A 23075-nucleotide genomic window follows, 5' to 3' on the forward strand; every position below is an offset into this window, starting at 1 on the left:
ATGGGGTGAGCCTGAGAGAGGTGATTATATCAGTCATGTGGGCAGAGCCCTCATGACTGGATTACTGCCCTTATAGAAGAGACCCAGGAAACCAGTGGGCCCCTTCTACCATGTGAGGACACAGTGAGAAAGCAGCATTCTACAAAACAAGAAAAGGGCCCTCACCAGATACCAAACCTGCTGGGGCCTTGATCTTGGACTTCCTAGCCTCTAGAACTGTGAGAAATAAACGTCTGTTGCTTAGATGCTAGTTTATGGTATTTTGCTATAGAAGCCCAAATGGAAAACATGTAACCCTTTCCCTTCTTTGGGAGATGGCTTCTACCCGCAATGAGAGTGTCTGGGTAAATTACTCCACACTACCATAATCCTTTCCTCACCCTTATGTAATTTCATTTCCATGCTGAGATTTTAGATTCTCTAGTTTTTGCCGTATGTAAGCAATTTGCCATAATAAGCATCAGAACCATAATCTATATATAAATGAGATAAAAATATTAACAAGAAAGTACATCAGGAGATGTCAGTAATTTTATCATGTTTCTGTGTTTCCTCGATAATTGGTAACACCTAGCTACATATCAGTAGATCTAATGTAGATCAGTTTTCCAGGGCCCATTTTTAACATACTTCATACTAACTAGCTCAGATATTTAAATCAAATGCCAATAATACCACCTTATTTTGTGGATGACAATAACAGACCACCACACTCCTCCCCATCAATTTCATCACTCCCACTGTGCTCAGATGTGGATTCAGAATCCTTCTCAACACTCTCCAGACAGCTGGTACCAATCAACCGGAGCTGGCATGCAAGTTTGAGTGCTATATGTCATCTTGTCTTTTATTTTATTACTATTTTATATCTTTTATTTTATCATGTACTTAATCTTGTATTTTATTATCTTGTATTAAATCTTGCCATAACAGTCCTATTTAGAAGAGAGGGGAGATGCTCTTGCAACAGTCAAGAGGAGATGATGCTAACTTTATGGGTTGTGATAACAAACGTGGAAACACATATATGGCTTTGAGAGCTATCAGAAGGCAAATCTGCAGAACTTCATGATAAATTGGAAATATGGGGTAAGGTAAAGAAGAGAGGTGTCCTGCACGACTCAGGTTTCAAAGAAAACTGGAAGAGAGGCAGGTCTGTGAAGGAAGACCAGAAATTCAATATTGTATATGTTGAGTTTGAGATGTCTTTGACACATCCAAAAGGAAAGTTCTACAGACAGTTGGGCATTCAATTCTGGAAGTTAATTAAGAGACCTAGTCTAGGAATGTAAATGAGTCACGTGCAGTTAGTGGTGACAAGCTGTGAGTATGGATGAGTTCACCTACAAAGACAGTCCCAAAGGCTGAACCATGAGGACTCCAACATTAAGTAGCCTCCTAAAAGAACATTTGTGCAGCATGCAGAGGATGAAAGGTGGTGCAGACAGAAAGAAAACTGGGTATATGGACACCAAAATAAGAGTGTGGCAAGAAGGCAGGCAGTTTCAGAAGCTGCTAAGAGATCCAGTAAAATGAGGTCTAAAAATGCCCCTTAAAAGTTACTGCCCTTAAAAACTTTATCATTTTTTGGTGAGGAAAATAATGAACATTCCTTTTGTCATGTCATTATATAACAATAAAATACTTAAAATATGTAAAAGACAACATACAAACAGTCACACTTTCATAATTTCCAAATAATTCCAAGCTAAATATGAAGTTCACTTTTATTTAATTGAGAAGTATTTATTTGTAAGGTACTAGATGAGGCTCTAGATTGGTCAACTAAGTTTACTTCATTATTTCCTAACCTAGAAGTTTTAACTATCATGTTGTACTTTAATGCAAGTATAATCATCTCCTTGAAAGCTGAAAGCTGTTCAGAATCAGAATTGACCAACATAACAAAATAAATATCTGAATTTTAAGGGCATTATTTTTAAATGACTGTTTCCATCAGTTTCATCGGTTATATTTATTTTTCTTTATTTTTTATTTTTTATTTTTTTGAGACGGAGTCTCGCTCTGTCACCCAGGTTGGAGTGCAGTGGCACAATCTCGGATCACTGCAAGCTCCGCCTCCCGGGTTCATGCTATTCTCCTGCCTCAGCCTCCCAAGTAGCTGCAACTAATGGCGCCCACCACCATGTCCAGCTAATTTTTTTTTTTTTTGTATTTTTAGCAGAGACGGTGTTTCACTGTGTTAGCCAGGATGGCCTCAACCCCCTGACCTCATGATCCACCCGCCGTGGCCTCAAAAAGTGCTGGGATTACAGGCATGAGCCACCGTACCCGGCCAGGACTCAGTTTCTTTGTTGATAAAATTTTCTTTTTTTTTTTTTTTTTTTTTTTTTTTGAGACGGAGTCTCGCTCTGTCGCCCAGGCTGGAGTGCAGTGGCGCAATCTCGGCTCACTGCAAGCTCCACCTCCCGGGTTCACGCCATTCTCCTGCCTCAGCCTCCCGAGTAGCTGGGACTACAGGCGCCCGCCCCTGCGCCCGGCTAATTTTTTCTATTTTTAGTAGAGACGGGGTTTCACCATGGTCTCGATCTCCTGACCTTGTGATCCGCCCACCTCGGCCTCCCAAAGTGCTGGGATTACAGGCGTGAGCCACCACGCCCGGCCGATAAAATTTTCAAAAAGCAATGTCCATCTTGAAGAATTGTTCTGAGGTGAAATGAGACATACATGAAACACCTCTCATAGTGCTTGGCACAGACCACTACAATTTATTACAAACAAATTATTATTACTACTGGAGGGTTTCTATGAAGGGTTTGTTAGCTTTTAACTTAAGTATAAAATTTTAAAAATATTTTTAAATTTACTTCATGCTGTGTCTAACATAGCTTAATAAGATCTCAGGACACATCCAGGATTCAACCTGCCATCCCTAAAGGGCATGTGGAGGAGAGGCTGGGGCATCTATGGGCTCTGGCCCCCACCTGTAGACTCTACATACTCCCTATTTCAGGTCCTCCCAGATCACAACGAATGCTTTGGACCATTCCAAAGCACTTACCAAAACATACTCTGCAGTCTCGTATTGTTCTCTGGTTAAATAAATTTGTGAAATGCTGTATACTATACCATACCCTCTTGGAGATTCACATAGGTCCCTGGCATATTAAAGGTTCTCAGAAGTCTTGCATGAAGAAAACGTGCTTAATGCAGTATGTTACAAACTTGTTTGACGCTACTATATAGACATTTATAGTCTGGTGGAGTAAGTGAAACAAACACTGCTAAGTGCATTAGAAAACAAAAAACAATAATTAAAAACTAAACTAACATGGTACTAAATTTAGAAAGCAAAGAAAGATTAGTAAGGCCAGTTTACTTGGGAAAAAGACTTCATGGAAATAAAACCTGGTCCTTCAAATATCAATAGCATTTAAATAGAGAACAGAGAGGAGAATATTCTAGACTTTAGGTTGGTAGATTTCTAGGAGTGACCCAAAAAAGGCAGACAGCTAAAACAAATTGTCAAGGTGCTAAGATTAGAGATACAAAAAAGAAAAATGAGATGCTTACAACCAGAAAGCTGAAGGTCAGGTAAAATTGTACTGAAAGAAAAAGGCTAACTTCCCTGATTGTCACTACTCTTACACAGTCTAATATGAACTCTTTGTATCTACCTAGTAACAATCTAGTTTTTAATAGAGGCTCAATTCCTTTACCCCTTAATTTAATCTGACTGAGGTAGATTTTTAGGCAATGCTCTCAGTTTTTCCAATTGAAAAAATGGTAATCTCAGTATAAATCCTATTTTGACTCTATTTTCCCTCTATTTTTAAGATTTTTAATCATAATAAAATGCTGACATAAAAGTTTTATTTGATACTATTGCTTCTATAATACCCTCTTTTAAGAGGTACAGAAAATATAAAATCAAATTTATTCAATGCTTTTTTAAAAAAGTATCTCCTTATACTCCTGATTAAAGTATAGGTGATTTCCAATGATTTCTGCTCTTGTTTTTTTAGCATTTTTAGTAATTTCTTCAGATGAATTTTTAAGCTCTATGTTTCCAGTTGGAGACTTACTAACAAAACCTCATTCATAAAGAAGCATTCATTTCATTTTCCTCCTCATTTACCTGCTTCCTGTTCCCTCTGGTTTCTCTTTTCCATGACAAATTTAATAGAGACATAGGAAACCATATTCATCATAAACCAGGGAACTATAATATCCAGTGCTCGAATGGCCCTCGTGAGGTCTGTTGGAACATTTCCCCAAGTCCTGTCCAGGCAGGGTCCCACCTAAACCACCGAGGAACCTCAAGTATTTAATGCCTTAGTCTTCCTTGAAAACCCACTGCAAGATTTAGACCATCTACTTACAGGAAAGGTCTTTCTTGTAGCCTCTAGAAATAAATTCTTTCCTTAGCTAATTCAAAGCCATTTGCTGATACGTAAAAACAATTTTTTTTATGTCTGCTTCTACCTTTTGAGCATCCATGAGGTAAAAGGCATGAAAGAACATGTTTAGATGACAAAATGGTCACAGTGATTTCCTTATGGAAAAATATATTCTTTAGGTTTAAAATCATGAAATCTACTATATTGAGGGTGTCAGAACATATTAACATTCAACATACAAGTTGGCCCATGACTGTAAAACATTCTTCCTCCCAAACACAATTTTGTTTTAATTCATAGTGGGAGGAAAAAAAATCATTCTGAAATTTTCATGCATGATAAATTATTAACATTTCTAAAACATAAAATGGAAGAGACATATTTTAAAGCAAGAATTATTCTCTTTGTTTAGTAAACTTGAAAGGAGCTCTTACAGCTCTTGTATTTTTCATTGGTGGGCTAATAATTTTTATATCACATAATCAAAACATAATAGGTATTTTGAGCATCCTTGGTGTTTTAGCATTTTACTGAAATCATTTTGAGATCAGGTAGGAAATCCATTCCAGTTGCAGGAAATTCTATGAGATATAATAAATAGAAAACAGCTATATCTACAGAGCCTTCAATTCGCACCCTAATGCTGTGTACCATGTTAAATTATCAGAGTGAGGAGAGTCCAAGTTCCACTGACTGAAAATATGGCTTTGAGCTTTCCATTTAATCTCGAAGGATAATAGCATTCACCTACTTGGTCATTCAGAGTGAACATTCTCACTTTCCCCATACAGGCACACCCTTCTCTATAACGCCTTATCCTTTTCTAACCTATAACTCTTTTAGGTTATCAAAGAAGACTGACATAAAATTGATGCTTGCTATAGCTTTACTAAAGCTAAGAAGACAATATTATTAACTGCAAAAGTACAAGTAGGGAAGAGTTCAATAGTCAAGGATAACTTCAAAGATTCCAAAAGAAAAATAAGGGCAAGTTTGACAATGGGACTATTTGGAGATGCTTGCCGAATAACCCCATTTTTCTGTCTTTGTTTCTTTTTTAACCTATTTAGGGAATTCTTATTTTTCCGCCTTTAAGGGGGAAAAAAAGAGAAACTATTTAAAGAGCCATGTGGCATTGCTTTTTACAGAAAATAATTATAATTCATTATAGTTACTATAAACATGTATACAGCTTAACAATATTTAGGTCACAAGCAAGGCAGTCTTTGAGCAGTCAGAATAGTCTTTTAAAAATGGGCAAACACTTAATGAAATAAAAAGGTAAATAATCAAATAATCATTTTGTTGGAAGATTACTACCAATGTCATGATAGCAAAAGTAACAAGTAAACTGGACCTTAAACTTGTTATATCATTTGTTCATTGTTATTAAAATACATTTAGTTCTCCTGCATCATATAGAAAATTCAATGGGTAAAGGATCATTTAAAATCAATATCTGAACTAGCACTGCTGAACCAAAGATTTTCCAGCACCTGGATGAATTACATACTAATTCTTTAAACAAGTATAATACAAAATCATAGTTCATACTTCTTAAATGGTAATATAAAAAGTCACAGATTACTCATGGGAATAATAAAGCTTGGTTATCAAAGTCTTCCAGGTGCCCAGACACGCCATTTTTTAAAAAAATCTGTCATTTTAAGTCTAAAAACTAAAGTTATTTCAGTAAAACATAGCTAAAATAAATCTGAATTATTTTAAACATTTTTTAGAGAACAACTACCAGAGAAATGTCTTTTCCTTTTCAGTTCCAAGAGCTTAAATGAAACATTCATGCATTAAATTCAAAGTGTGACTGTCAAATCATTTCACTTTAATAAAAATTTGAATTACCTGCCTTAGGGCATTATTAAATATCAAATAAAAAGTACACACACATAAGTCTGATTCCCAATATAATTTTTATATAGAACTCTGACTAGATTTGTATTACACATTTCAAGATAAAAGGATAAAAAATGTATTCATAAAAAAATGAAATCAGAATTAGAGTCACCTTAGAATTCCTGTACTATTCTTAGGAATTTGGGAGCAAATTATGCCCTTTAAGTAATCTCAGCCACCAAGATAAGAATACAAATCCATCTTCCTATCAGAAATAGTACCTAAATTGTAATTAACTCAAAACTTTGAAAAACTACACATTATTCATCTATCATATAAAGAATACAAAGTATGTGAAATACACAAAATCTCATAAACAACGTTTTTCTCTCTCTGTGTGTGTGTGTGTGTGTGTGTGTGTGTGTGTGTGTGTGTGTGTGTAAAAGAGAGACAGAAAATAATAATAGTAATTTAGATATTTAGAGAATGGCAACTCTGGTCTAGGACCAGATACAAACCAAATATTCAAAGGAATAATCTCCCTTCATTAAAAGTATCATTTACAGTTATTCACATTCACAGGGAGTATACTAACTAAACCTAGACTGGATAAATGCATGCATTCACGCTTTGCAACCCTCATCCCACCCCCGCTGCCTCTTGGCCTCTCCTATGAACACATCCTTCCCTTTTCCTCTGCTCCTATCCTATCTTCCCTGCTGTTCTCCTGCTCCTAGCTCCTGCCCCATTCATCATTAAATGATAAGAGCAAGTCATGGGTACACAGCAGCTCTAAACTACCACCTCCTTCTTTCTTCCTTCCCATTGCAGCACAGAGAGTGCCCATCCTCTCAGCAAAAGCCAGGCTCCCTGTGTGTTTAGGATTTCATCCCTTTCCACTTTTCAGACTTCACTGCTCCAGCTCCTCCCAAAAGCAGCACCTTCAGCCTCTCTCCATCTGCTTGCTCCTTTTCCATCCCCCAGTATATAGACAAGTTCTATTTCTTTTGTTTAAAAAAGAAAAAAAAAAATTTCCTCAATCCCACCCCCTCTCTGTTGCTGTGGCCTCCTGCCCCACTCCAGCCCAGCCCACCAAGGTGGCTGCGACCTGGAGTCTCCAGCTCCTCCCTTCCTATGTCCTTCAGCCTGCTGCAACAGAATCCCTCCTTGATGTGCCACTCAAACGCCAGTGTGGCAGAACTCTTTAACCTCTGCCCATGTCGTGGTGAAGAAAAAGGGGTCTGCCAGTCAAGCTACCTGGATCTGCTTTGGCTCCACTGGTCAATAACTGTATTACTTTGGGCCGTAGCCTAACTTCTCTGTGTCTTGGCTAACTTGCCTGTAAAGCCTCCCACAAGATTTTATACACACTTAATTAAGTAACTCCATTAGATCCATCAGAGCATTATATGAACATATACAATGTCTACACCCAATACTTCCCTATTTCAACCCAGACTTGTTTTCTCTTCTCTACTCTGGAAATTCTAATGACTTTCACGACCAGAGTCCACCATTGCAGTTTGGCTGACAGGCATCTCTCACTCACTGTGCTGCAACTCAACTCTTCATCTTCAACCAAACAGGGCCTCCCCGCAGCTTTCCCACTGCCACTCAGTGACACTCCATCCAGGGTTTCCAAAGTGTAAAACCCCAGAAGTTATCTTTGACACTTCCATCTCCTTCCACCCCTCATCCAATTCATCATGAGCTAGAACCTGTGATTACTATTTCACATACATTAACTTCTCTCCACCTCCACTGTTTCTATTCTAGTGTCCAAGCCTCCGCATCTGTCACCTCGGCTACCTGACAGACTTCTTTGTTTTTTTGTTTTGTTTTATGTTATTTGAGACATGGTCTCACTCTGTCACACAGGCTGGAGTGCAGTGGTGCGATCTCAGCTGACTGCAGCCTCCACCTGCCAGGCTCAAGTGATCCTCTCACCTCAGCCTCCTGAGTAGCTGGGACTACAGGTGTATGCTACCACACCCAGCTAATTTTTAAATTGTTTATAGAGATGAGATTTCGCTGCTTCCCTAGGTTCCATTCCAACAGATGCTTTCCCCTTAGGAAGCTATGGTTTGCCAATGATGTACAATGACCTATACACTCTTAGTTAATTTACAAGGTAAAGAAATAATCCAATATATAGTCTTTTTTAATATTTTATCTCTTACACGTTTGTGATATTTTATTTTGTTAGTTCCTTAAGAGTAAGGAATACATACATTGAATTCAGTATATTAAAATATATAATGTTTCAACCAACAGTGTACCATATTTAGATAATTAATAACTGCTTCTCAATTTATCAAATAAAAAGCACTTCCATAGAAGAAGTATTTCAATGCATGCCAGATATGCTCCCTACCCTGAGAAACAAGAGGATCAATTGTGCAGGAGACAAGTAGGATCCACACTGAGGCTCACATGTTCCCCAAGCCCCCTCCTGTGTGCTCCTTGGTCACTGGGACATGACTCGTGCTGCTTCAAGAGGACAACATGGTAAGTTACTAAAGAGGTATGCATGTCACTTTTTCTGGGCCTCAGGGTGTCTTTCCTTATGAAAGCCACCAAAACTTGGAATTAAAGGCTACTCTGATAGGAAAAAATAATCGTAGTTTTTCTTCAATACTGCATAAGATTAAAATAACTACTTGACCTGTAATTAACAGAGCTCAAGAATGTGTCATAAATTTTATCAAGATGAAGTACATATGTTTTTATTACTAAATTACCAGGATCACCATAAGTGTACCTTTGGTATGCTAGGTTTAAGTAGCTGTGCACCTCATTTTCCTTACTTAATCTGGACATACCCTCATGAAGATAGACTTGTTCCTGTCCTCTTTGGCTACTGAAATGCAGCTCTAATGACTCTGTCACTAAGAGGCTGAGTGGGCCGAAAGTTGTCTCCCAAAATCCCATCACAGCCTTCCACAAGTTCTGCCCCCTTAACATGCGTCCTCAGCCTTCGAAATTCTTCTATCTGAAAATAAAAGCAGAAGAAAATAGATTAATCAATTATCAGACATGAACAAGATTGGAGTTTCATAAATGGCATGCATAACATATGCATAAATTACAACAATTATTAAAGAGAAAATTAAAATTAAGCTTCCAAAAGAAAAAAAAACAGACTTAATTCTTCCAGACCTAAGACATTAGACAGGACCCTTTCAAGAGATGGCAACAGAAGTAGACATATCAAAGTCTCTGAACAACTCAAAGAGACACAGAAATCTGCTCCATTTGTTAATGTAAAAATGATACAGGCTGGGCGCAGTGGCTCACACCTGTAATCCCATCACTTTGGGTGGCTGAGGTGGGCGGGTCACGAAGTCAAGAGTTCAAGACCAGCCTGACCAACATGGTGAAACCCTGTCTCTACTAAAAATACAAAAATTAGCTGGGCAAGGTGGTGTGCGCCTGTAATCCCAGCTACTCAGGAGGTTGAGGCAGGAGAATCACTTTGACCCATGAGGGAGAGGTTGCAGTAAGCCGAGAATACACCATTGCACTCCAGCCTGAGCAACAGAGCCAGACTCCATCTCAAAAAAACAATGATACATACCTCTCCCAAAAAGGTTTTATGCCTATCCATAGCATAATAAGAAAGAGTGAACAAATGAATGTGCTCTTAAATGCTTTCCAAGTACATTTTAATTAATGAATTATTATGTTACTGTATGTAAACACTGATTAGATCTTAGATTTATCAGATGGATTCGAGGTTTCCTTTCATCAAAAGACTTTTGCAAATTTTCTAGCCCTCTGGAGAGCACAGGTCCAAAAAATGATTTTCTAAAAGCCTGAGCCCAACTTCCTGTCTTCACAATATTGATTTTCAAGTTCATTTCCCTTTCTTGGGTGGGCTCTCCAGGTCCCATGGCTTCCCCACTGTAAGTGAAGAGGTTCTCAGAGTCCTCAAGGACCTTGCCCATCAGCCGCCCTACAGTTTCTCTAAGAACCTAGAGCCTGCCAGACATGACTCTATGGGAAATATTAATGTTTAAGCAACAAGCAAAAGTGATGAGCGTTCCCCAGGCTTATTTCCATTTATCTATTTCACTACAGGGTTCACTGTTAATTCACTTAAGTGCCAGATAGTCACGACACATTCTTCATTCCATATACAGAAGGGGAAATTGAGGCTGGAACAGTTTTGAAAATTACCAGATTAGCTAGTGGGTAAGTCTGATGATTCCAAGTCTACCTGCTCTTTTCTCAGCTCCACAGCCATCTCTTTAGGAATTCTAGTCAATTCAGTATAATCTATCTCCTTCATACACCCCAGGGTATTGAGCATATGTGATCTGGGCAGCATCAATACACCAAAAGTTCACCATCTGTGTATCAAGGGATTATATCTATGAAGATCCTTAATATGACATAGCTATAGAATTCTGCCATTCATGAAGAGAAATGAAACGCAAGAGAACAACTAATTCAGGGGTTTCAACAAAAGTCAAGAGACACCTAGAGACTTTAGGGGGCCCACGAAAGTCCTGAATGATATGCAAATTGTTACATGGGCATTTTCCTCAGGAGAGGCAGAAAGTATTTACAATAAACCAATCATTCACTGAGGAAATTTAAAGTCGTCTCTCCTAGCACTCACTTTCCATGTAATCATACTTAATACCTGCAACCTGAACCTATGAAGCATGCACAGGTCACGGAGGAGCAATGTGGGCTAGGAACTTTACTGCCTCAACATATGAAAGACTCCATTTTTTATTGACTTTGAAGATTATTTTAAAGCTGGGTTAATTTTATATTTATGTATTCTGAACTGAAGAAAAATCTTTCAAGCCCCAGGCCTCACCCTGAAGCATATTCTGTGAAAACAACTTCTTCCAGAAGAGATGATCTGAATCAACAGCCAGCCAGTCTCAAATCACTGTACTCTCAGAGAAAACTATTTCACAAGAAATGTTTTTCTCTGATCACAGCAACACTTTGAAGACTTCAAACATCAACAGAGATGGAGGGGAAAATGTGTCTTTCTGAAATGCCAATTTTTCTAAAGCAACCACCCCCAAAACCCTTTAGTCATTTCAAATGGTTTCAAGTGCATACTGAATCAGCCACACTGAAATGAGAGATTGTGACAAACGAACAGAAAAATAGAATAATATTTCGGGATAGAAATCTTTAATGAAACTCAAATGTCAGGGCCTTCCAGAGACCATTATTATCACATATATCTGAATGTATGACTGCATGTATTTTTAATGCTACTCTACTTAAACATGGTATTTGTTTTTAACCAATTTAAGAGAAAACTGAATGTGGGGCACCAACATTGAACATTTCACGGAGAAGTCCCCATCTTCTGAAGGTATTAGATTCAACAGCCACTGTTCTTTGAACTACAGATGCACTCCAATTGGTCTAAGACGTTTATTCCAATCTTCACTGCCTCACAAACCAAATTATCCACTAAAAGCTCAGCTTTAAAATTGCTTCTTTATTAATGGATTCAAAGAGCTAATTTCCAGGGTTTGCGGTTTAGTGCTAGTTAACTTTCAGGAGTTACCAAGTTCTAATAGATTTATTTTGACTTGCATTTCATGTGTCATCATGTTAAAAGAGAAATACAACACGTAAAAGTCAGTATGCTCTATCCATTAACCCATCTATGGACATTCATGTGGTTTCCCTGTCTTGGCTGTCATGAACACGGGAGTGCAGATACCTCTTCAAGATACTGACTTCTATTCCTTTCAATCTGTATCCAGAAGTGGAAATCAGCCAGACATGGAAACACAAGTATTGTATGAACTCACTTATATGTGGAATCTAAAACGATCAAACTCTTAGAAGCAGAGAGAAGAATGGCAGCTGCCATTGGCCAATGGCAGCTGGCAGGAAGCAGAAATGGGGATATAATAGTTACAGGGTACAAAGTCTCAGTTATGCAAGATAAATAAGTCCTCGAGGTCTCCTATATAGCGCAGTGCTTATAGTTAACAATACTGCATTGTATACTTCAAATTGCTAAAATGGTAGATCTTATGTTAAGTGTTCTTACCAAGCAAAATATTGTAACAACAAAGGACATGGGAGGAAACTTTGGGAGGTGACAGATATTTTATGACCTTGATAAAATGGTTCTTTATCAAAGTTAGTGCTCTCATTTTCTTTTATTATCAATAACAATACAAGAGTCAGAATAACATAATTCCACATGGTACTAATCAAATTAAAAAGTCAAAAGCAAATTGTACTTAAACAGTCCATATATGTATACAAAGACAGATATAGACAAACATAGAGAGAGGACTCTCCACTTTTCACGTCCTGCAGCCTTGGTTTTGCTGCGTTTCTCTTCTACCCCATTATAAAATGTTCCATCTAAAATCAATGCTCCCTCTTCCTTACCAACCTCTCATTCATAAACCATCTCTCACTCTGTCATGACTCCTTAATCGATCTTTTCAATTTTTTTGACTAAGAGAATAGGAAGAACATTCACTCCCTGGTAACACCAACGTCAACCATCCTGATGCCATCCCCAGCCTAAAGGAGCCCCAGCCTCGACCACTGTCGAGAGAGTTTCTGAGCCACACAGATTTAAACATACTCAAGAATTATAGATTAGAGAGCTCACAACCACAGGGAAAGTGCTGCCTATCACTTAAGACACTGAGAAAATACATATAAAAATATCTACAAGCAATTAAAAATGACACATTTTAAGAAAGTGAAGAAAGTGTCTCCCCAGAGAGAAGATCCTTGATTTGCACTGTCCAGGATGGCAGCCACCTGGCCCACATGGCCACCAAGCACTTGAAATGTGGTTTGTCCAATCTGAGATGTACTGGAAGTGCAGAATACACACTGCAAGCCAAAGACTCAGTACGAAAATAAGAATGGGAGAAATCTCATCAATGACTTCTTATCTTGACTACATACTGAAATGATAGTATTTTGCAAGTGTTGGGTTACATACACTATTTGAATTAATTTCTTAATTTCACCTGTTTCTTTTGACTTTTTTTTTTTTTTTAACCATGGCTACTAGAAAGTTTAATATGTAGCTCACATCATGTTCCTACTGGACAGGGCTGGCCTAGCACTGCCCTTCACACTAGCCTTCAGGACCTCAAGCCTTCTCCGGTTAGAGCGCTGATCTCAGTTACATGTAGAGACGAATGCAGGTACATATGTAACAGTGGTTCTCAAAGTATCCTCCCAGAATAAAAGTGTAAGTTGTCAGCAACTACATCAGACCTACTGAATCAGCAACATAGGGGTGGAACCCAGCAAGGTGTGCTTTAACAAGCCTTCCAGGAGATCTGACACATGCTCAAGTCTGAGAACCATGGATGTCTTCATCTGTTTTGTGCTGCTATAACAGAATACCTGAGACTGGATAATACATAAAGAACAGAAATGTATTTTCTCACAGTTCTGGAGGCTGGAAGCCCAAGATCAAGACATTTGGCATTTGGTGAAGGCATTCTTGATACGTCCTCATGTAGCAGAAGGCAGAAGGACAAGCGAGCCAACAAGAAAATGCTGTGTGAAGCCTCTTTCTTAAGGGTCTTAATCCATTAACAAGGGAAGGGCCCTCATGGCCTAAACACCTCTTAAAGGTCCTACCTCTTAATACATCACATTGGCAGCAACTGAATTTTGGAGGGGACACATTCAAACCACAGCGATGGGCATAGAAGAAAATCTACAACAAATGTTCCCAATCATTGAAAACCTACAACAAATGTCCCCAGTCATTTGAAGTTATTTTCAAACATAACCATGCTGTGGCCCTACGGCAACCTGGACTTTAGGGAAACAGCCCCTTTGATTCCATAGGGAGCATGAAGACCCCTGAGAAAGGCTTGCTGCTTCGTGAATGGGGTCAGACTTCCTTGACTGTCCAGGGCCAGATGTGCTTCTAGATCCCACAGGCTGAGCACATGCCAGGCACTAACTCCGGCTGTCAGGATGTAAAGAGTCATACTTTCCAACCCATATGAAACATGGAATGCAGAAGGAATGAAGAGGAGGAAAGACTGAAGAAAAGAACGTCTAAAGTAGTTTTCAATATTCTAGAAGACATGTCAAGTATCCACAGGATGAAAAAACAATAAACACATTCATATTCCTTCATTTTACTGGTGTTACTTTAAGTTGAAAGAGAAAGGAAAAAACAAAGACATTTAATATGAAAATGTAGATAAGCTAAGAAATAGATAAGTAGGGAGGGAATGCAGAAAAAGGAAGAAGAAAAGGGCAGGAAAACTTAATTATCAACCCATTTCTGTATGTGTATATACATATTTGCACAGATGCCACTACACCATAATGCTCTATCAGTTCTAAGATTAATATGTATTCACATTTTAATGACTCTGGGAAATCAGAGTATGTCTTAAAATTTCTGTTGTTAGATTTGGTAATGTTTTGGTATTTATATTCTGTTCTTGGAATCTCATTTCCAAACATGACAATCCAGCTAAAAAATAATTTTTTTTTTACTTTGGCTTCCGAATGCTAAGACCATCGTTTATATTAAAGTTATTTAATGGTTAAAATGCCCATAATCAATGAGTGGATAAAGAAACTGTGGTGTGCGTGTGCGTGTGCGTGTGTGTATATATATATGTGTGTGTGTATATATATGTGTGTTATATATATTATATATGTATATATGTGTATACACACACACACACACACAGAGTCCCCACTTTGGGGACCCAGGGGGAAAGGGTGGGAAGGGGGTGAGGGATAAAAGACTACAAATTGGGTTCAGTGTATACTGCCAGGGTGATCAGTGCACCAAAATCTCACAAATCACAAATTTGGTTACTCGTGTAACCAAATACCACCTGTTCCCTAAAAACCTATGGAAATAAAAAAATTTTAATAGAGTTTTTTAATGGTTAGAGATAGAGATCATTTTTAAAAAATAAATATATACTCATTCAGATCCATCCAATTGTTTTTTTTCTCCCTACATAAGGCATGCTAACCAGGAATAACACAAAAAAATTCAACTAAGAAGGGGCTTCCAGACCCATATTCTAGAATTCCTATTAATAGTACTCAGGACAATGTATGATGGGCTTAACAGCCCACACTACACTTCAGCTGAAGTCTACACCTCCCTGAATCACAGCTACTACGCATTTAATAGGAAACCATTATGATTTAGAACTTCTTCAATGTTGCTAGTGCCGATACCATTATCCTAAGGCAGGTGATGCATGTCAAGATACCAATTCTTTGCAAAATAATATTCAGCAGCTTAATTACATACATAAACCTTATGATATAGAAGAAAACATTGTTCTTTAATTTAATGCGAATTTTAAAATTTCTCAATATAATCAGCTATGTGGAAATTCCACCTGCCATTCATTGTTCCTTTTGCTATTTTATATGTCAAGCATCTCTCTCCTCCCCTTCTCAATTTTTGAGGCTTCTCAATTTTTCTTGGTCTAACTCCTAGAATCACATCCTATTCCTTTGATTCCTCTCACTTTTGCTGCCTTCTTTGGACCTTTTCCATTTTTGCTCTGCTTCCTGTGAAATTCTATGAGCAGCACCAAGTAAAACATTCAAGGACAGACTGATTTATATTCCCCTAAGATTATAATTTTTTTCTAAATCACTCTAAATAGCATTGTAATATACGTAAATGTGTGTCTGTGTGTGTCTACATTTTAACTCTGCTGCCCTCTGAACAGATGCTGTGATGGAGCTCTGTGCTAATAGCACCTAAATCTTCTCCTTGAGAAGGACAGCTAATTGAAAAGTCATCTATTTTCAAGGGCAGCCGAGATTATTCCTTCCAATATGCATTCATTCAGCTTCGGCTCCCCCGTGGTAAGAGATGGTTTGTCTCCCAATAATCAGGGAGCATGACTTTAGTAGGTTAGGGTTAGACTTTGTCACTGGCCTATTTCAAGGAAAAATACAAAGCTAGGTTCCCTTTGAAGCCAGAGAGCCTAAGGCACAATGGTCTGTCTCTGGATTTTAGCATAACACACTGGCCAGTATAGTAGTAAAATATTGTATCTTATCTACAGGATCAGTTAACATTCTCAGTAGAGTTCAGCATTAATATTGTGAACCCTGGCAAGGGAATCCTTAAAGGAATTCTAGGTGGAAATGGGAATATTGGGCACTCAACAAGGCCCAATAAACCTCTCAATAAATTAAGATTTGTTGTGATTATAAAGAGCATTTTTTTTTTTTGAGATGGAGTTTCGTTCTTGCTGCCCAGGCTGGACTGGAGTGGTGCAATCTCGGCTCACTGCAATCTCCGCCTCCCGGGTTCAAGTGATTCTCCTGCCTCAGCCTCCCAAGTAGCTGGAACTACAGGCACCTGCCACCACACCTGGCTAATTTTTGTATCTTTAGTAGAGACAGGGTTTCACCATGTTGGCCAGGCTGGTCTCAAACTCCTGACCTCAGGTGATCCGTCCACCTCAGCCTCCTGAAGTGCTTGGATTACAGGCATGAACCACTGCACCTGGCCGAGAAAAAAAACTTTCACTAAAAGATCTGATCTACTTTTAGGAAATTACCCTCGATAAAGTAATGCTGAACAAATGTGACTATAGACACTCAGCTCATCTACTTTGTTCTCTAGTCTATAATCTCTCCTTGTGGCTAAATCCAGTTAACACTTTCTAGTCCTTAACTGAATGTGTGTACAGAATCTGATACTCATGATTTCTCTACTCCTTCTTGAAACTTGAAACTTGCCTCTCCCATGGCTTCTCTACCCATCACATGAGACTCCTGACTTTTTCCACTTCTCAAGCCATTCCCTGAGGGCACTCTTATAGTGCACACCCCTGGTTACACATCCCTTGTTCTCTGAATCACTTCTTTTCTCTCCCTGAACGATCTCCTCTTCTACACTAACAGCTTCACCCACCATACCCCCTTCTTGGATGTTTAAAGGCATCTCAAACTGTCAATATGCAACCATAAACTTGGCATCTTCTCCATGAAGGCTGCTCTTCCTCCTTGATTCCCTGTCATGGTAGAAAGCAACACCTTACACTTGCCAGTCAACCAAGCCAAATCCAGGGGAGGTCCAGTGACAAGGGGGTCTTTCCTTCCCAAAATCCTTCCTATGCCATCAGCCACCAGGTTCTGCTTCTGCTTCTTTATTATTTCTAAAGTTACTCCCTTCCCTCCATCTCACTGCCATGTGACCCACATCTTCACACTGCAGCTACAGAGTATGCTGGTCGAATTCAAACTTGGTCATATCTCCCTCCTCCTTACAACATTTCCGGGATTCTTTGCCACCTTCAGGAGAAAAACCAATCTCCATAGCACAGCCCTGAGGCTCACTGAGGAAGTCTCCTGCTCCCCTCTCCAACCCCCTCATGTCATAGGCTCTCCACACTTACCACAAACTTTCCCCAAATGCACCCTGTTCTCTGGCCTCCCTGCCAGACACAAGCATACATACACTTTTCCCGTTGGCAATTCCCACAAATACTCAGGCAACACCTCTTGACCTGGCTTGGGGAAGGCCTTCTAGATAACTAACTCTCATCCGGGCACCTTTCCTATGTGCTACCTCAAGACTATGTCCATATCATCCCATAGTGCTGGACACAGCAAATGACTGGGGATTTTTTTGTTTGTTGTTTTGTTTTTTCTTTTTTAATGTACACCTATGTATCAGCTGGCCTTTCCTCCTAGATAGTGAATTCTTTGAGGTGTCTTACTGGCTCTCCCCTTGCCAGTACTGATTACAGTAACTGGCACATAGCAAATGTCAAATAACTGCCAAATAAATGAAGGAATGAATGCATGCATTCCTTCAGACTCCACATCAGCCTCAAAGGAGCAATTTTGCATGCTAAAAACTGCCTATGAGAAGGATAAAGAAAAGGAAGCTAGGACTATGCAATAATTACCTTACCATATCAATACACTGCTTGTATTAACAGGGTCAATGACAAGTAAAAGCAAATGAATGCATCCCAGTATCATAAAACAAGCAGTATGTTAAGCCTTAGGGCTTTGAAATTTGGGCATCTAAGATTTTGGGCTATCTGCAACAACAACAAAGAAATGCGTATGTATCCTCGAGTCAAATTGTAGGAAAAGTAAATGCAGAGGCAAGTTTGATGTTTTACATGTGTCATTCATAGAACAACAGTGACTGTATGACCCACGGCCCCTGCTCAGGTTGCAGTCCCTGAGTCTGACCTGGATGGGGCGGTCGGCAGTGAGCATGGCCCTCACACACCTGCTAACCCCAGACCCCTTCTCTGCTTCAGAAATACGAAGTCAGCAAGAGAAGGGACCTGGAGCAACCAGATGGCAAACGGAAAAGAGTGAATTGCACAGGGTCCTCCCAGTTTAGAAGAGTCTTAGGAAGGATACCCCAGGAAGTATCAGCCTCAGGAAAGTATCTCAGGACCTCAGGGGACTATCTCCTTCCATCCTCACACTTGACTCTTCTCTGTTCATATTCTTTTCTTGGGTGTCTCATTTATTTTGTTTTTTGTTTTTTTTTTTTTTTTTTAAAGACGCAGTCTTGCTCCATTGCCCAGCCTGGACTGCAGTGGCACAATCTTGGCTCACTGTAACCTCCACCTCCCGGGTTCAAGCAATTCTCCTGCCTCAGCTTCCTGAGTAGCTTGGATTACAGGCACCCACCACCACACCCAGCTAATTTTTGTATTTTTAGTAGAGATGAGGTTTCACCATATTGGCCAGGCTGGTCTCGAACTCCCGACCTCGTGACCTACCCAACTGGGCCTCCCAAAGTGCTGAGATTACAGGCATGAGCCACCGTGCCCAGCCTATTCTGCTCTTTTTTTGATGCTAAGGATCCCTACATCTGCACGTTAGGCCTCAGCCTCTGAAGTTCTTGTTATGTGTTTCCAACTGCCTGGGAGAAACAAAACTCCTCCAACTGGGGATACAGAACATAACACAGAAAAGGCAGAAACCTCCTCTAACACTGCTGTGGGCTTCCTGACAAGGCCTCATGCAGAAAGAAGGTCTCAAACGAAGTGCTGTGTTGAAGAGGGCACACCAAAAGGGGCAGTAGTTAAGCACCCAGCACTGACATCACACATGACTGGCTGGATCCCCAAATCTATCCATACTACCTGTGTCAATTAGGCAAAGGTTTCTTAATCTCCACAGGCCTCAATCACCTCATCTGAAACCTGGGAATGGTAACGGTAGTCACCACATCAAGGGATCAACTGTTCTATTCACAGATTATTTTCAATATGCCTACAAAACCTCTAGTGTTTCCTAAATCTTAAGAAAATAAAACAAAACAAAAAATACTTGACTATTCTCTAAACGTTGTCCCTAAATCCCTCCTTGCCTTTCCCATAAAACTTCTAGAAAGATGGTCTATATATGGTCCATATTTATGCTTGGTCCCTCTACGTTCAGCTCAACATTCTACAGAAACATCTCCTTTGGGTTAACAATGGCCTAACTGGCGATTATAGCTCCTGTTCATGCATCTTGTTTGCAACGATGAGGCAAATCAGAAAAGAAAAGAAGGCTTTCATCATGGTAGGGGCCTCGAGGCAAACTGCTTAGATGGGCTAAGGTGTTTCCTTACCTAGAGGAACCAGAAACAGCACAGTGGAAGGGATGGAGGAGGAATCGTATTGGAGAAGGGAAGCCAAAACTCAGCAACAAAGGAGGATACTAAAACCAGAATCAAGCAGTGAGCGTGCCTGGCCAGGGAAAGAGTTAGGTATCAAAGGACAAGAACAAGTTGAGATCCAGAATGTAGGCCAGATGGAAGCCAGAAGTTCAGAACTCCAAGCACCTGGGCCAATTTTTTTTTTTTTTTTTTTTTTGAAAAGCAGTCTTGCTCTGTCGCCTAGGCTGGAGTGCAGTGGGCAGTCTCGGCTCACTGCAAGCTCCACCTCCCGGGTTCACGCCATTCTGCCTCAGCCTCCCAAGTAGCTGAGACTACAGGCACCCGCCACCACGCCCAGCTAATCTTTTGTATTTTTAGTAGAGACGGGGTTTTACCGTGTTAGCCAGGAAGGTCTTGATCTCCTGACCTTGTGATCCGCCCGCCTCGGCCTCCCAAAGTGCTGGGATTACAGGCATGAGCCACTGCGCCTGGCCCGGGTCCATTTTTAAAAGGTGCTGTAGTTATTTGATGCTAGGGTTGGCAGCACTTGTCCACAGCATTTCTCAGTATTAATCCCCTCCTCCTCCACATCTTGGCAACTCTCCCTCCCTGTTCTTCTCAAGACCCCTGGTCCTTAGTTCCTAAGGAGGCATCATCTCCCCCATCTCCAGTGCGGGGTTGCATGGAGTGGGAGCTATCTTCTTGTCTTCCTACTCAGCTTGAGCTATGGTGCCAGGAATTCTTGCTCATCTGATCACCGAATCTGTTTTTGTCTTCTTCTTGGGCATGAAGCTAGAATGCACTTCCCAGCTTCCCCTGCAGTTAGCGTAGTTATGTGACCAGTTCTAGCTAACAGAAAGTAAGTACAAGTGGAGCTCCCTGTTTATACCACTGGCCCTCAAAAGACCCCTGTTGAGATCCTTCACCCTGTTCTCATTGAGGGCGACTGTGGGAGGAGGGCAGTGAAGATGGAAGTGTTTCTTCCAACCTGGTTCCCTGAATGACTACACAGAGAAAAGCCTTCACTGCGAATCAGAAACACATATGTTGGATTTTATGTGAGTATGAAATAAATTTCTACTGTGTTAAGCCACTGACATTTGAGGTTTATCTGTTGTAGCAGCCGTCATCTTCGCTGTTAAGTCCCAAATCTAGATATCGTGAGTCCAAAACTCTAGGCTTAACATTGGACCCAAATTTCTAACTTCTTTCCTGTCCTTCACTGGACTAATTTCTGATATTTTGCAGAAATTATTCCCTAAACCTCTTGGATTGGGTTGGGTTTCTTCCATAGGTGATTCCAGAGCACCTTACTTATTATCATGTTAATTGTTTAGTCATCTGCCTCCCCAACTCTTTGGTGAACTTTTTGACAGTAAAAACTGTTTTAATCTCATTATCCTGTGTCCAGTTGGCATTCAGGAAGGGTTTCTTTTTGTTCTTCATTTTTAAATTAAAAGCAAAGTGCATTTAGTGGTACTAAAAAACAAGAACACATCACCAGTGATAAGTGAGTGTTGGCATACACTTATACCCCCGTTCAGTGTGATGAGAAGAGCCCTTCACCTCCACAGTTGTTTTTCTCAAACCCATACCCCTAGTCTAATCATGTGAAGAATAGTCTCTTATAAAAACAAATAGATGAATGACTAAATATAGGAATTAGAATTTGTCATAAAAATATAAGGTTCAAAAGTGATATGATCAAAGTTCATAAAATAATGAAGGGTATGGGGAGGAGAGGCTGAGTGGGGAAATTATTAAATTAATCCCTAGCAAAACATAAATAAATAAAATTATTAAATGTTGGAAGAAGGATTTTTTTAAGATTTAAGGACAAACTAAAGAAAGCTTTACTGAGAAGTTAGTGAACTTGAGCTTTTTAACTTCAAGAAATAATAGCGAATATTTAAAAGCTACCAAAGAAAACTTGATTTGCTGAGAGTATTTCCCAAGTCTTTTGAGGTTGATCATGAAGAAACAATACAGCTTTCCAGAACATATCCATCCCTTAGACAGATCCCTGAAAGACAGGAGATATTTAAATCCCCTTTTGTAATATCAAAACCATGGTTTAAATAGATTCGAGTGATGCTGCCTCATGTTCCACCAGCTAACATCCCAGTGACAATTCACTCGGGTGCTTCCACCCACTGTGCAGTAGCATTTAGGGCACCTATGAAGAGCCCAAGGCCGGGGGTGGGTGACCAAAAGTGGAGCTAGCAAACAATCCAGAATTTTCTAGGGCACTCCTTCTGGGTCCTTCACCCCACACATGCAGAATTTTCCTGTACACACCAAGGCAAAATGATTTCAAAGTCTATGAGTGACTTACAGAAATAACCAGCATCCCCACTTTACTTCCAGACTTTCTATTCTCCACACCTGGGGAAATTCACATAAGGAAATACCTAGACTAATAAAAAGGTTTGCCTTTCAGTGATCTCGATTAACTCTCTAAAAATTAACTTTTAAAATACAGACCATAAATTAGTGTTGGGTTCTGTCCGTCCTTGACCTTTCAATCACTTTTACTAGGTCAAGCCACTTAACTTTCATCTGGAGAGGTATGACTGATCTAAAAGGAGCTAAAACATAAAACAGACGTTTTCCTTTCCCAGAAACAATGTTTAACTCATAACTTTACTCTGAAAGATTCAAAGCAGCACACTCACCTGTAGCTGGGATATAGTTAAAGGGTATCGGAATAATATCCAGGTGACACCTTCACTGCAAGGTGGGATGGTGAGAGAGCCTTCATACACCCAGTAATCCCGCAGCAGAGGGTCTGCACGGCCACGTGGATATGTCATGGAAAAGGCAAGTGAATTAATAACAATCCTGATGACTCCAACAACAATTTTCAAAATTACAAACTGTCCAAATGATGCTTCTAAGATGGATGTCATTTTTAAACTAGAGCTCCACATTCTTACAGTACTCATTGTGGAAAAAATAATTGATAAAAAACATGATGAATTCTCTATTATTCACAGTGATTTCTATCAATGGATTACTATATATACCTATTAAGTTTAATCACTGTAGAAGTGTATCTATATTTTGGATTTTTTCACTTTACTAAAGGACTTACCTGACTATTTCATATCTAATATTTATTGAATGCTTACGACGTGCCAGTAATTTACTTTAATTCATTTAACCTTCACAATAAACCAGTGAGATAGGTAGTAATATTAATATTATTTTTCAGATGGGGAAACTGAATCTCAAAAGAGTAGCAGTTTGCAGAA

The 23075-nt window shown here is 39.5% G+C and overlaps 1 protein-coding gene across 1 annotated transcript in view; it reads right to left on the minus strand.

Moving 5' to 3' along the window:
* The window catches only part of CA8 (carbonic anhydrase 8), a 92185-nt gene that overhangs the window by 10328 nt on the left and 58782 nt on the right, over window positions 1-23075 (minus strand). The window contains 2 exon segments of the mRNA NM_001261295.1: window positions 9035-9204; window positions 22497-22609. Coding sequence (NP_001248224.1) covers window positions 9070-9204; window positions 22497-22609 — 248 coding nt within the window. The 3' untranslated portion in view covers window positions 9035-9069.

Source organism: Macaca mulatta, chromosome 8 (genome assembly GCF_049350105.2).
Source record: "Macaca mulatta isolate MMU2019108-1 chromosome 8, T2T-MMU8v2.0, whole genome shotgun sequence".
Classification (NCBI taxonomy): domain Eukaryota; kingdom Metazoa; phylum Chordata; class Mammalia; order Primates; family Cercopithecidae; genus Macaca; species Macaca mulatta.